This window comes from Heloderma suspectum, chromosome 14, assembly GCF_057233095.1.
Source record: "Heloderma suspectum isolate Gila_16-S chromosome 14, 16-S_ref, whole genome shotgun sequence".
NCBI classification, from domain to species: domain Eukaryota; kingdom Metazoa; phylum Chordata; class Lepidosauria; order Squamata; family Helodermatidae; genus Heloderma; species Heloderma suspectum.
In genome coordinates, this window is record NC_139471.1 from 6311544 (window position 1) to 6327078 (window position 15535).

At 50.8% G+C, this 15535-nt stretch overlaps 1 protein-coding gene across 4 annotated transcripts in view; it reads left to right on the top strand.

The window, feature by feature from the left end:
• DDX31 (DEAD-box helicase 31) overlaps positions 1–15535 on the top strand; it is a 78676-nt gene that overhangs the window by 57178 nt on the left and 5963 nt on the right. For 2 of the 4 annotated variants that reach the window (XM_084821045.1, XM_084821041.1), the window contains exons 18-19: positions 2349–2460; positions 9656–9824. In XM_084821045.1, coding sequence (XP_084677171.1) covers positions 2349–2460; positions 9656–9824 — 281 coding nt within the window. Of the gene's footprint in view, positions 1–2348; positions 2461–3255; positions 3404–8557; positions 8657–9655; positions 9825–15535 lie in introns of those variants that run through there. The other 2 variants (XM_084821043.1, XM_084821042.1) reach the window with 2 other exon arrangements.

Here is a 15535-nt window from a genome sequence, read left to right on the forward strand (position 1 = left end):
GTACCACAGTCTTAAGTGAGGGAGTAGTACACATCGCCTTCTTAAAGAGTACACACATCTGTAAAATCATTGCAGCCAGGGTCCAAAATGACCTAACAGCATCACAGAGAGCAGGGAATGTTTAGCCAAGCGCTTTTGTTTAGGGCACAATCCTACGTATGTTTAGACAGGAATAAGTCCTACAACTCCCAGCATTCCCCGGCCAGCACAAATGGTTACAGCAAAGCATTGGAAGAATAAAAATTCACCATCTTTTGATAGAGAGCTCCCTCCAGTCAGTGTAGACCAGGGTGTTGAACCTCAGGCCTGCGGGCCAAATCCAGTCTGCCTGTGGTCCCAGTCTAATCTTCCAGGGTTCTCCAGATGGCCATATCCATTTTCCCTGACGGTCAGTCATTTGGTAGTTTCCCGGCTTCTGCATGGTTTCCCCCCAACCCCCTTTCTAAAAGGTTGAAATGCCTCTCCCAAGGCTTAGTTTCTGGCAGGAAGAGCTTTACAGAGCAATCCTGTAGTCCCTGGGCAAGCGTTCCAGTGACCATAGGATTGCTTGGAAAAACCCTTCCGAGGTCAGAGATCCGGCCCCCTTCTCCCGCCCCCTCACAGCTGGCACAGAAAGAACTGTGCTGCTGCCCTCCAAGGTCGGAAAAGCGACCTTGGAGGAGGAGAAAAGGGAGCGTTCCAGTGGCTGAGGAGGGAAGGAGACTGGAGGGGCCAGGATGCGAGATACCCCGAGTCTCATCCAGCCCCCTTCCCTCCCCCTCCAAAGCACCCTTACTAGACTGGCTGAAAAGCCCATCTAGTGAAAAAAAGCGAAGACTGGAGGACCTCCGCCACTCCTTCTGCCCTGCCGGCTTCAGCCCAGCAGGGCACAGGAATCTCAGAAGCCTCTGAGTTCGGAGGCATCCGAGCGGCAAGGGCGCAATCAGTAGGGCTGTGCCTTCAAGCTACAACATGCTGGGTGTTTTTTGTATTTTTGGCTTCACCCCTTTTGCTCCCGGGCCCACCCACCATGGGCATGCAGCCCCCAAGAGCTCCTCCGAAATCGAATTCTGCCCTCAGGCTAAATGGCATTCAGCAGCCCTGGTGTAGACCATACGGCGCTAAATGGGCCAATGGTCTGACTCTGCACAAGGCAGCTTCCCACGTACGTGAACAGCCGAGGCGAACTACTGCCATGGGCAACAGCAAACAGCCATTTTAGTGCTGCAGTTTGAAAAGGAGCACGGTGGGTGGAGCACGTGTAGGACAAGGTGGGTGGAGCACGTGTAGGACGAGGTGGGTGGAGCACGTGGGTGGGTGGAGCACGTGTAGGACAAGGTGGGTGGAGCACGTGGGTGGGTGGAGCACGTGTAGGACAAGGTGGGTGGAGCACGTGGGTGGGTGGAGCACGTGTAGGACAAGGTGGGTGGAGCACGTGGGTGGGTGGAGCACGTGTAGGACAAGGTGGGTGGAGCACGTGGGTGGGTGGAGCACGTGTAGGACAAGGTGGGTGGAGCACGTGTAGGACAATAGCCCCAGTTCAGTGCCTGGCATCTCCACTTAAAGGTGTTCAGACTGCAGGGCTGGAAACATTTCTCTGCCTGAGCCCTTGGAGGACACTTCCCAGTCAGAGGAAAGTACGCTGGGTTGGAAGAACCGTTGGGCAGAGTTAGCGGAAGGCAGCTGCACATGTGTTTCTGAATTCTGCCAAATGAGAAGAGCCACCGTGCTGCACGTTCTAGCAACTTCCTGTCTTGACTACTGTAATGCAGCCTGTGTGGTCCTTGAGGACTGTTTGAAAACTTCAGCTGTTTATGAATGCAGCTGCACAGCCTTTGCCTGATGCTCCTCACGTAATATGCTGATTCTTTGAGAACGTCATAAGAACATAAGAGCCCTGCTGGATCAGACCAAGGTCCCATCTAGTCCAGCATTCTGTTCACACAATGGCCAAGCAGCTGTCAACCGGGAACCCACAAGCAGGGCACGAGCGCAAGAGCACCCTCCCGCCCATGTTCCCCAGCAACTGGTGCACATAGGCTCCCTGCCTCTGGTACTGGAGGTTGCACATAGCCATCAAGACTGGTAGCCACTGATAGCCTTTTCTTCCAGGAACTTCACCGGCTTCACTGTCAATGCTTTGACAGGCTAAATCCAAGATGCTAGTTTTGATCTTTTTTGGCTCTCGATTGTCTGGGTCTGTCAGATTTGAGAGAACCGAAATTCCATTTCGGAGAAGCTCTTGGGGGCTGCATTCCAGTGGTGGGCGGAAAGAGGTTCAGCACCTCTAGTTTTCAAAATCTCTTCTGAAACTGCTTCAGTCTTCCTGCCTCCATTCTAAGCATTTGTTTTCCTTCTCTCCACTGTAGAAGTTCCATGGCGCAGACCCTCAGGAAGTACGGCGGAGAGCCACCGTCTTGCAGACGGAATTCGAGAATTATGTCCACTCTGGTGCAGAAATGGTCCAGTGGGCCAAAAAAGGTTGGGAACATCTTTTTCTGTAATCTTAAGAACAGTGGTGAAGTGGTGAATTTTGCAGTGCAGGTGTTCATCATAACAGTCCCAGTAGCCACGCCCCTAAGGAGATGCCAAAAATGTAGGCAGTTGTGTTGATCCAGATCAGCAAACCAGTTCCAGCAGTTTTTGGAATGACCATCACGGGGAAATCTGGCCCTTTTTGGGCTCATCAGATTTCCCCGGAGCCCCCATCTCGGCTTGCAATTGCACGCCGTGTCACAGGCTTTTTCCTGAAATCTGGGAAATTTCACTGATTTTTTCCCACTCTAAAATCAGCATTTATGCAAATTGCAGCCACAGTTTGCGTAATTTCCTCAAATTGCAGTTGTAATTTGCACAAATTGCATCTGTAATGTGCTTAGTTTTGTGTAAATTGAACCTGCAATTTGTGCAAATCGGGCATAGTATGGCTGCAATTTTCACAATTAAAGCAAATTACAGCCAGAAATCGCTTAAATTTGCGGCTGTAATTTGTGTGAATGCCGATTTTAGTGGTGATGGTGGTGGAGAAATCTGTGAACCGGCTTGACTCATTCAGATCGACTCGGGCCAGCTTGCGGGTTAGCAAGCCAGATTCCAGGGGGCCAAGCTGCCGAAAGCTCGGCAAACTTCATCTCCCGGAAGGATTCGTCTGACACCCCTAAGCGGTTTTCATCTCCACCAGGAGCAGGAGTAAATGGGTCTTCTTAATGGCCCATTCATGACCATGCCAGCAGAAGGAGTGATATATTGTTGCTGGGAAAATTCATTTCCCCCCAGCTCTTGTGAGGGTTGCAGCTCAACTCAGAGGGAACGGGTGTCATGCCCCCCTCGGACTCTGAGGATGAAGGGGGACGGTCGGCTCCAGACCCAGGGGAAGGGACCAGCACCAGCACAGAAGACGCCCGAGCCCCCGAGCCCCTGCGGAGGTTCCAGGCACAGCTGCAGTCTCCCCAGAGGATTCGGAGGGTGAAAGGCCACTGACCTCCGCAGAGCGAAGGTAGCTGCATGTCCGGGAGCAGCGCAGGCGAGCCCCTGTCCGTCTGAGACAGAGAGGGTGTCAGAGGCAGGAGGGCTGATGGGATGCAGCTGCCTCAAGTTGTGGCTGTTAAAAGGGGTTGGCAGGCTGGGGCGAGACCGCTGAAAAACCAGCGTTGTGTCATGCGCCAGATCTTAGCTCAGACCTTGTGCACCGCCATTCTCATGTTCCCTCGTGTGTTTTGGACCTCGGACTGGACAACGGACTTCTCTTTGCCGCAACGCTTTGGACTCTGCCCGGGTAAAACATTCCTTGCTACGAGCCGCTTTTTCGCTTCTCAGCCTGGGGCAGGTTCGCAATCCTGTTATCAGCCTGCGATTCATCACCGCCAGCTGCGGTCAGCTGGCAGGAGCCGACAGTGGTGGAGTCTGGGGGGGAGGCAGAGGACCTCAGCACCCCTGCCAATGAAAGAGTGCCAGTGCTGCATCCCTGCCAGCCCTGCTCCGCAACACCACGGCTCAAAGCTCAATGGTTTCCCCTCTGAAGGTGAGGCAAGGGAAGTGTCATCAAGAAGTTTTGCATCAGCTGATGGCCTTGCAAGCTTTGCTGGCTCACCCTCGACCAGGGTTAAGCTGGCGGCACGTGCCCTCAGTGACGTGCGAGGTCCCTTTCTATCCCTTTGCTACACAAGAATGAATTCCTCTCTCTACTTTAACCACAGCTAAGGGAAGTGTCCGCCAGACACCTCCCTTAACATCTGTATAAATGCTGCCAACTGAGAAACTTGGCAAACTACTGATTTTGCACATATGGCAGAATACATGATCTGATTTTGCATATTTTTATTTTGGGTTTTCTAATCCTGGGGGCGGGGGTTGCGTACAGACACAAATGCCTCCCCCCCCCCACCCGAAATTCTTATTCAGCCACCCTCTGGCTTCTGAGATGCCAGCATTGACCACACACGTTCAAACGAATTTTGGCAGTCATAAGGTCTAGAACAGGGGTCCACAACCTTTTTGGGTCGTTGGGGCTCGTGTGGGATTTTGAGAGATGGTCGTGGGTACTTTCACAAAAGGTCTGCCACAGGGGGAAGCTCGCCTGTTCCTAAAATGGCTGCCACGGTGAGCATGTCTGGCCGCAAACTGTTCCTTTCCCAGAAGACAAACTGGTGAGGCTAAAAGAAAAGGAATTTGACCAAGAACCGAAGTCCAAGGCAGAGGAGGGGGAAGAGCTCCAAAACCTAAAACCCCTCTTTGGAACCCAGATAAAGATGGCGCCAGAGAGCACCACTTTGCTTTGCAGCATGCCAGCCTCCCAGTTTGTTTGTTTTTAAGTAATTAAGAATATCTTAAGAAATAAAATAAAAATCAGGAGGGACAAAGGGCCTGGCAGAGGCGGGAGACCAGAGGTCTAGAAACTTGCTGGGTTTAAAAAACTAAAAATATATACTTCTGAATTTTAAATCCAGTACCATGGCTCACTTTTTCTACGCTGCTGTGAAATCATGGCACGTAACCAGTTCTGAGCATGGTCCCTGTTTTACAGGCAGGGAAACTCCTTAAAGTTTACTTCCCTGCGCGAAATCCTGTGACTGCAGGATGAGCCAAAGAGCAGGGCTGGTTGTAATGGCCTGGCAGCATCCGGAGCTCCGTTCCCCGCGATCGCCATTGGCACTCGAGATCGCAGGAAAGAGGCTCGTACATGACCGAACCCATATGGGTGTCCACAGTTTATGCAGTTGAGGCTTTCATAAAGACAGATGCGATGTCCTTTTCCCGTGCCAGCATTGGAATGCGTTGGCAATGTCGGAGGGCTGCAGTGGGGAAATAACGGCCTGTGTTTCAGATGGGTATCTACATGCTGCCTGCCCCCCGACCCCCCTCTGTTTTCCCCGTTTTGTGTTCGTATGGGGCAGCCTGTGTCTGCCTGTGTTGTTCATATTCTGCTCTCTGCATATGCACAGTTTCCAGCACCGGCTGGCATCCATAACCTTCCCTTCGTTTCCCCCTTAGCCAAAGCCATGGATGGTGAATAATTAACGCGGCAGCTGGCCCTTGCATTTATGGCAAAAAATCAAACAGAAACCACGCCAGACACACCGTCCTCTGCCTCTTTCCTCCCCTCCCCTCCACATGCTTCTCTTCCATTTTTTCCTTTGACCCAGTCAACGCTGATAACCAAGGCTGAATCACGAGCCGCCTTCGAAAAGGAGTGACCGCTTTTTATTTATCGCTGCTCGCCACCCCCTCGTGCTTGGATCTTTGTTTTTTAAATGGAAGAGAGGTTTGAAAGGGCGAAGCGTTCGGGGCTTTTTAGTTTTAAAATGGTGGTTCTCCAACTGTGTGCTCTGTCTAGGGAGAGCCGCTGGACTTCTTTAGGAGTGGATCATGGGTTTCTCTGTGAGAAGAGCAGTAACGGCAGGCAAGCTTCCAGGGTAGTGGTGGTGCAGAAACCATTTCCCATCCATCACCCGTCTTCCCCTGCAACATGCAACACTTTGGGGGCTTGTAGGATGTCCTCTAGGACCGGCGTAGGCGGACGTCAGGCCTGTGACATCTTCGTTTTTCCGCCAGAACCTTGAGATCCACCAACTAGAGCCAGGCGCAAAAGAAACACGCGCAGGGAGCCATCCTGTCTGGATGCCTGTGTGGAGCGGGGGGATGCGGAGCTGAGCGTCGCCTCTGTGCCTCTCCTGCTCTGCACAGGCGTTTTTGCCTGACCAGCTAGGGCTTTGCAGTGGGGACAGGAAGGAGGCTTTGGAGGGCTGAGGATGGCTCGTATCCCCGCTCCCCCCGCCCACGGGAGCACCCCTTTCCATTCTCCAGAGGTGGCCTGGGCCCTCTGGGGGGGCCTGCCGCTGACACCAAATGCCGGGCCTGGTGCTCCTCTCAATACAGGGTGGCCGCCAGGAGGTGGCCGGCACAGTCCTCTCTGGGCCGGCTGCGAGGCTGAGAAGGTGGGGAGCTCGCACCTGTCCCCAACCTCAGATCCAGGAATCCCAGCTATCCTATGGCTCCCCAGACGCTGTCTAGGGGCCATAGGATTGCTCTCCCCGAATTAAAGAATCCTGAGCCCAGGAATTTGTTTTGAGTACCAGAACTGAACGGAGCTCACAGTCTCTTCCACACAAAGATCTACTCCTGGGTACCCCAAACTTTCATCATTTCAGCAGTGAACATTTGGGCGGCTAGCAGGTGTGGGGGGAGGTGGTCGCCTTGTTGCTGCGATGGTCAAAGAACTGGGAGTTGGAAATCCTTCCTGACCTACTGCAAAGCCCCCAGAGATCTACCGGTCAGCCCAGATCTACCTTCTGCGCACCCCTGTTCTAGCTGCCCATCTGCTCAGTTTGCAGGAAAACATCAATGAGTAGGCATTACGTGAGAACTGGGCCGCGTGCCGGTGCGGCGCCGGGGTTCGGCCCCTTCAGGCAGTTGCCAGTGGCCTGAGCCCTCGGGGGGCCTGCCACTGACACCAAATGCCGGGCCTGGTGCTCCTGCCAGTGCTGGGTGGCCACCAGGGTTCCTACGCCTGATGCTAGAGCCCAGGTGGGCGTGGCTGACATGTGCCATTTTAATTCCCCCACAATGCCTTGGGGCCGCTGATGAAGCATCACTGGACAGCGTTGAAGCTAGGTCATTTTAAACTCTGGACTTAATGGTCTAATCGGGGCCGCCCTTTAGGTGACCATGTGTATTCCTTCAGGTGTGAAGCACACAATGAATGTTTGTCTTCTCCCCTCTCCAACCTCCATTCCATGCTGCTTTATTATTAATATTAATATTACTACTATTATTATTATTATTATTATTATTACATTTATATCCTGCTTTTATTCCTCTTGCAAGAAACCCAAGGCAACGTGCATGGTTCTCCTCCTCCTCCTCTCCATTTTATCCTCACAGCAACCCTGTGAGGTAGGTTAGGCTGGGAGTCAGCGACTGGCCCGAAATCATCCAGTGAGCTTCATGGCTGAGCGGGGACTAGAACCCAGATCTCCCGAGTCCCAGACCAACACTCTCACCGCTAAACCACATTGGCTCTTTATAGACTTGATATGTTACAACAACTGGTTTGCCAACTCTGATTCTCTGAGCGTGTGCAGTTTTGCATTATAAACCCACTGAAATCGTCGCACCATTGTGAGTGCAGGAATAAAGTAGCATTTACTTCTGATGCCCTTATCAACTGCCACTCTCTGGGGGGCTGTTTAGGGGCCCCCTGGACTTTGGGACAAAGTCCAACCATTTCTCAGCAGTCCAACCACTGAGAAAACCGTGATCTTAGCACCTGCCAGAGTCATGATTCTTGCTGGGCCAGAGAGAGATGGGCCTCCGACGCTGACCTTAACGTTTGGGCAGGCTCATCCAGGTATCAGCGGTCCTTCAGATAGCATGGCCCCAAACCATTCAGGGCTTTATTTCCGTATAAAATATCAAATACGTTTTGATGTTTTTAGATAAGGTTTTTTTAAATGATGATTTCAGCTTTGTTGTTGGCCGCCTTGAATTCAAATACATCTTCAGGTCGCGCTCCTTTGTTGTGGGTCTTTCTGCAGAAATTGAACACACCTTCTTATTTTGACGGGCTTTTAGCACATATCGCCTGGTTTTATTGTTGCGAGCTTCAATGTATGCCCTCTTCGGCCCTGGCTGCCCCATTTTGCTCGATTTTAAGTGTTGGCTGCCTTTGTGACTGCTTTTCAATGTTGCTTGTTGCAATATATTAATATACATTATATTAATATACATAGTAACTATATTAATATGGTTGCATTATTATGTTGCATGGGTCTTTAGGTAGTTTTGATAGAAGAGCGGGATATAACTTGTATCCCTTAGTTGGAACAGGCCCTTAGCAAAATCTGCCCCCGTTTGCAAGTTCTTTCTTCAGTGGTCAGTATGGACGAGGAACTTGCTTTTTCAGGTGGGTAGAGGAAGGTGAGATGTCTGGAGCAGACATGTGCTTTGAACTGCATGGCTGAGAACCACCTGCATGATGAAGCCAGACTGACTACGTGACTGAGCAACTTAAAATATCAAATGTTACCTTTAGAGAGGTTGGGGCCCCCTTGTAATTTTTCCTCTCCTTTTCTCCCTCCAGACTCGGGTCTCTAAAAAATTGATGATATGAAATGAGAAGAGGGCTTGCGAAGTGCTGTCCTTTGTTACTCCCTCATTGATTGGGAAATGGCGTTCGCTTTGCTTGGCAAACAGAGCTTTGATGGATTCCCAGGGTCCTTCCAGGAACTGATCTCACTAAAATGACATTTTTATTACTGTTCGTAAAACCCAAATCTCCTGCCACTGCTGAGAGATTAGGCTTAAGCTATGGGCAAACGTGCAGGTCTAGCGGCTCCGTGAGGAAGGGCAAAAAAGTCTGGGGAGGCGGAGTGGGTGGGTTACGTTTTGACGCAGTCTGGGGAGTGGGGTGAGCCAAAGTGGGCAGCCTGAGACAAGGGTGAGGTGGAGAGAGAAAGGAGGGAAAAAGGTTTCCTGTGCAGCATCACTATTTCCTTGAACCTCTAGGTGCGCAAGAATTCTTGAAAGAGGTTGAGAAACTGGCCCCTCTGGAAGCCCTTCCAGAATCTGGAGGAACCTGTCCATTTCGGTTTCCTCCATTTCTCCTTTTTCTAATTTTAAGTTTGGTTCATCTGGAACATTTGAGAATTTCTCCAGTTTTACATTCTGTTCATCCCAAACGCTGAGGATTTAAAAAAAAAAACTTTTGCATGAAACATCATAAGCATTTTTGAGTACGTTTCTCCTGAAGTGTGCATTTTGGAACACTTTTTTGCCTAACGTACACATTTTTTTGCAAGCTGTTTTCCTGCTATAATGCATATTTAAACATCGCTTCCCCTAATGTATGTGTTTTTGTATGGATTTTGGGGATTGGAGAACACCATCGCAAAATTCGAAAGGGTACAAAATTCAGAAAAGTGTGAATTTTGAAGGAGGATGGAGTTTTGGTTGGCATAGTGGTTCAAAAGTGCAACGTTAGGGAAATGCGCATCAAAATGTGAGCTGAACGAATTTCTCTCCAATCTCTATTTCCATGTGAGGAACAAAAGAATTTGCAGATATACAAGAATCTGTGATTTCTTGAAATTTCAAGGGTGTCTTGAAACCTGGGAGGTGACAAAAATTCATTTGCAGAGGCAATTTCCCAAGGATGTAACTCCCCCCCCTTGTTTTCCAGCGCTGCAGTCCTTCATCCGGTCATACGCCACCTACCCAGCCAGCCTCAAGCACATCTTTCACGTCAGGTGTCTTCATTTGGGCCACGTGGCCAAGAGCTTTGGGCTCCGGGACGCTCCAGGGAATCTCAGTGCCTCTACCATCCCAAGTCGGGGGAAGAAGCAGAAAAGGTACAGTGGCCCTGCTTCCAATTCTCTCCTTGACCCAATCTGAGGAGGTGATTTAACCCAGAGATAGGGAACATCATGCCTGCATGCTCCAGTCGTTTAGCGTGTTGGGGCTCAGATTCCACCTCTGCCTTGCACTCAGTCTTTTTGGCAGGTTACTTGTCCATTGTGTCTGGCCACGCCTCCCATGGCAGCCATTTTGTGGTGGTGCCCAAGACAGTTTCTCAAATTGCCAAAAGTGCCCGAGTGCCCCAAAAGATTGACTATCCCTGCTTCAACCTATTAAGCCTGAGGTCAGTCTGAATTTCGGTTAACTTGGGGGAGATCTTCTCCCTATACAAGCGTGCTCTAGGTTCCTCCTCCCAACTGCAGCAAAATGATGCATGCTCACCAAACTGCAGTCCCCCTATGTGTTAACACTTCTGGGGCACAGTCCTAAGCATAAATAACAAGTTTTATGGTACCCTAAAAGACTAAAACATTTATATTGGCATAAGCTTTGACGTACCATAGCTTGGGATGTTCGAATCAGCAAAACTTGAGCTTGCCAAAGATCTCCAAATTCCATCTTGAAGCTTGTTCTGTTATGAGTTGGTATCAGATTGCTCAGTTTGGGTTTTTTTTTCTTTTCACATGAAAAAATATGTGCATATTTTCCTGCTTCTTTTTCCAAATATACACATCAATTGTGTGCATCTTTGACATGTACGCATTCTTCTCCCATTGATTAAAGCGCATTTTTGTGCATTTTTCAAAAGTATGCATTTGTTCATGAGCATTTTTCAAAGGGACACATGCTGTCGAACACATTTTATTTTTGGTCTGCGAATCACATTGCAAGCTCGGAAATGTATGGACTTCGACTGCAGATCGCGTCCAAGTCCATGTTCGGTCCAGAAGGTGAGAACTAGTAAATCCTCTTCAGAAATGACTGACACTCATTTCTTGCACATTCCTAACTATAGCCCACTTCATCAGATTCATGGAACATTATGGGAAGTTACAGGTAGCCTTGTATAGTACAATCGTATACATGTCTGCTCAAAAATACCCCCTCCCGGCCCATACAAGTAAATGTACTCACTTAACTGCCCCATTGAACTCAGTGGGACTTACTTCTGAGTAGATGTGTATAGAATTGTGCGGTTAAGTCTTCCAGAAATACTTAAGAACTGCTTTGCTGGATCAGAGCAAAGCTCCATCTAGTCCAAGGATGGGGAATCCCCAGGTGCACCTCCCAGGGGTCACCCACATGGCCTGCAAGCTTCTACCGCTGTTATCTCCGATCAGTGATCTGAGATAAAACTGAGTTGTGCTTTGCAGGCATGAAAGTTGTTGCTTAGAATAGGCTCCTGAGACCCTTCCCAAAACGGAACTCAGCCCCCAGGTTGAAAAATGTCCCCCAGCGCTGATCTACTACAGCCTTGTAAATAAGTCCACAAAAGTTAGTAGCCTGCAAAAATGCTGGCCTGGAATGATTGGAATTGCACCTTAGCATGTATGGAGGGCACCAGGCTGGGGAAGGATGATGTAAGCTGACTTTTCTTCGTCAATAGCCTATTGCCAATCATTGTGTGTCCCCAGACTCTAGTATTCTGACAGTAGTGGGAGAAAGAAATCCCCCCTGTTTCCACACCTTTCATCATGTTATTTCCTTCTGCCATGTTCCCCTCTCCATCCCAGCCGGCCTGTTGTCTCCCTTTTTCTAAGCCACAAATGCTCCAGTGTTTTAGCCTTTCGTCCTTTCTGTTGCGACAGGAGGCCCCTTCTGGGCTGCTTCTTTTAAAGTTTTCCAATTACAGATTTCAAAAACTGCATGCGTAATTGTTGTTTTTTAGATCATGCTTCTTAATTTTGACATATTTCCTTCTCTGCAAGTCACCTTGATTTTAATTTGCAGAAAGTCACAACAGAAAACTATTAAGATTTACTTTCTTCCTCTGTTGGTAACTTTCTGCTCTTTGCCATTTTCTTTCCTTCCGTCTGGCTGCCTCCTCACCCCACCACCCCTTCATTCCCTTTATTTCTCTGCAAACATCTGGGCGGGTGGTTGTTACTTTTTTTTTCACTTCTGCGTTTTGAGTTTCTCTCCCCCCAACCCCCTGTTTCTTTCTTTCCTTGGGCTTTCTTTATGCCTGCTCTGTTGTCGCCAAAGTCCAATCCGCGCAAGCGTCAGGCGTGCAATTAAAACCCCTTTAATCCGCATCACGATTTGCGGGGCCGCTGACATCTTCAGCTCAGACCATACGAGAAGCAAAATGAAAGAAAGGAAGAAGTGTGTTTGGCGGGTGTACATGGAGAAGCCGGTGGATGGCAAGCCAGGCGGACCGCATTGTCCCTGCATTGGAAATCCACTGGGGAAAGGCTGCGCTTTTCTTGCCGGCTGCTTCTGCTGAGCCTCTCCAGCAGATGGGCAGCAGGCCGGGAATGCCCCCAGCGGGCGGGGGGATTTAACGGGGCGTTATTTAGTGAAGAATAGCCTGATTAGCTGATAAAGAGCATGTAAGATGGTATGGGGCAAGCTTTGATGTCTCGTTGGCCCAGCGGGAGCGGGGTGATGACTGACACCGTCTCTCCGGATTACAGCAGACGGTGACAATGCTTCCCTCTGTTCCCGCAATGTTGTTACTCTGTTAAGGCCACTTCCCCCCCCCACACACACACACTTTTGTGGGTGGGGTGGGGGCTCATTCCTTCTCCCTCCCCTCCCAACACTAGAGCAGAAAACCTGATGGTGCTGTTAGAACAGCATTTCTCCCAAACCCCTGATTGGCAGGAGCAAAATTGGACGGAGACTCATGAGCCCCCCAGAATGGATCGCGGCAGGAGGATCCCGCCTCCCCCCTCCCCCAGGGCTGATCTAAAGAGGGCCGGCGCAGCAGATTGGACTAGGAGCGGGGAGACCCAGGTCCAAACGTCTGCTCACCCGTACTGTTCTCTGGGTTACCCCTATCTCAGCCTAACCTACTATACAGAGCTGTTCTGAGGATGAAAAACTGGGGGAGCGTGTACCCTGTCCTGAGCTCCTTGGATGAAGAGCAGGATAAGCTTGCTGTTGTACTGTTATGACAGCAGCAACAATCATGTCACCGTCATCATCCATAATAAATAATAATCCCCCCTCTTCCAGGGTGCTAACTTTGTCCCCCAGTGGGGGACACATTCAGGTGCCTAGTGTTTTTCTCCCATCAGGACTGATAGCAGCTTAAGTGGGATGGGGGGACCTTGATCAAGAAAACAGCCCAGATCCAAGCTCCCAACTCTACCCTGGCTGCTTTTTTTAGCTTTCAAATGGATGCCAGGAGATCCAGTGCCTGCATCCAGTGTAGTTTGGCACTTCTGTTTTTGTTAAAGTCTGTTAAAGCAAGTCTGTGGTCCTTAGGCTTGCAAAGGCAGCCAAGTATATGGGCTTATTTAAACTAGAACAGGCCACCAAATCCAGAGAACTCGGATTGCCGTCATGCAGAACGTTGATGGGGGGGTGTGCTGCACGAAGCCAGCTCTGGTCTTATCTTCCAAGTGACGGGTGAGAAGTTGGCCCTTAACATCAGGCCCTTGCCCCGAGGTTGTTAGCGACGGAGGAGCAGGAAGTGATCACGCAAGCGAGCGTGCGCGCATGGTGATGCGTTTGGATTTTTCGCATTGGCCGGCTGAGAGAGAGAAGGGGAGGAAGCGAAGATCCTTCGACGGTACCTCTCACCGGCAAAGCCCTCCTAGGCCAAGCTGCAGCTGTAACCTCCCCGCCCCCGCAAAGCGATCTCCCCGTCAGTAGGAGCCATTTGGCTGCCAATTTCCTTGTGGCATTTACAGCTTCCTTAATATTGCTTAATTAGCGGCAGGGAAAGCTGGAGGCAGGCCCATGGAGATATTTTTGCTCTGGTGGAGGCAGGCAGGTGCTTTGCTGCTCAAAATATTTATCTTTCTGAAAAATAGAGCAGAGTCGGGCCAAGCGTCAGATCAGGAAAGTGTGTCTTAATGTGATACTAGAGCAGCCTTCCCCGAGCCGGGGCGTGGGGCGGGGGGGGCAGTATTAGAAGCTTGACTGGTGGTCACAAATCAATATGTGAATTTCCACTTCTCTCTGTCTCTGCAGCTCCTGGCTTTCCTCTCCTCTCTGCCTGCTCTGTCTGTTTCCTTCCTTCCTTCCTTCCTTCCTTCCTTCCTTCCTTCCTTCCTTCCTTCGGTGTTGTAGTGGTGACTTTCGAAGAGCAGGCACTCATCCTGACAGTCCTCAGTAGCTACGCCCCCCCCCCAAGGAGATGCCCCAAAGTGCCAGCAGCAGTGTTGATCCATGTCATCAAACAGTTCTAGCCGTCTTACCAGGAGCAGGCCTTTTATAAAGCTGCTATAAAGCCCATTCCACACCACGTCACCCCATAATACTTCGCATCACAACAGGGATAGCTTGCAACTGTGTACTGAAGCTGACCAAGTTCATTTCCCCCAGCTACTGTGAAGATTGCAGCGAAGCTCGGAGAGAAGAGGGAAGTCTGAGCAGGGCAGCTGGTCCTGCTAATAAAAAAGCGCCAGCCCTGCCTCCCTGCCAGCCCTGCCTCCCCTACGCCACTGCTTGTTCTCCTTAGCTCTGTTCCAGGTCTTCTCTCCTCGGACTGCTGCCCACCCCCAGCTTCCCCCAGTCTGCTTTTTCCTCAGCCCCTGCCTCCTCCTTTCTACAACTCTTAGCTGTTCGTCTTCTCCTAAGCTGTTCTGCCTGCCCTTCCCATCTCTAGGATCTGAGCAGCCCAACCAATGCGCCCCTTAGGAACACAGGCCGGCAGCCAGAGCCTGTCTGACCTCCCACCCCTTCTGTGATGGGCAGGCAGGTTGGTGGCCATGCTGGCTGGAAATCGGGGGAGTTTCAGCCCAACACACCTGGGGGGGACCAGGTTGGGGAAGGCCGGTCTAGTCGTTTGGAAGCTGAGATTCCAAGGCACAAAGTCTGCCCTGTCAGGGCTGTCCTGTAGCAAAGCAGGATCGGCTGTCTTCGGTGTGCTCGCTCAGGGTTCAGCTTGACCATTCCAGCAGGCTGTGCTGAGGGAGATGAGGGGGGGAAGCAGGGGCATTCTACCAGCCCTGCTGAAAGTCTTATTTGTTTTCCTCTTCCCTCCGTGTTCCTCTTTCCTTGTCTGTTGTGACTTTTAGATTGCAAGGCTGTGGGCAGCGCCAGTCTTCCTTTATTGATTTGTGCACCACTCCGCGAGCCTTTTTGGCTGAGGGGCGGGATAAAAATCCTGTAAATAAATAAATCCGCTGAGCATGCTGGGAGTTCAACGCCAGCACAAAGGGGTCACAGCAGTGGAGGCTGGGGCTCCACTTTTGGTGGGGCTGTGAATCCATCTGGGTTTCAGTCAGAACCAGCCAGAACTCTGAAGGAGCGATCCCGAGTTCCCTATCCAGAGTGCTGGCCCTTGTCCTCCAAACGGGTTCCATACCTTGGATGGCACCTGTGGAGTTCAGGCTGGTTCTGGCTGAAACCCAGAATGGATTCCCAGCTCCGCCAAAATCGGAGCTGCCAGCCTCCACTGGTCACGGGGACCAGCTTCGGGTCCGCAGGCCGTCTGCCCGGAGGCTGCCCGGTTTGCCTCCGCTGGAGCTTGCTGACGCTCCGCCTGGATGCAACGCGCCCTTCGGATGAGGCGAGGCTTCTCCTTCCCCCCTTTGGGAGAGAGTGTTGGCATCAGCCACACGCTGTGGTGGTGGGGTAGGACATCTGT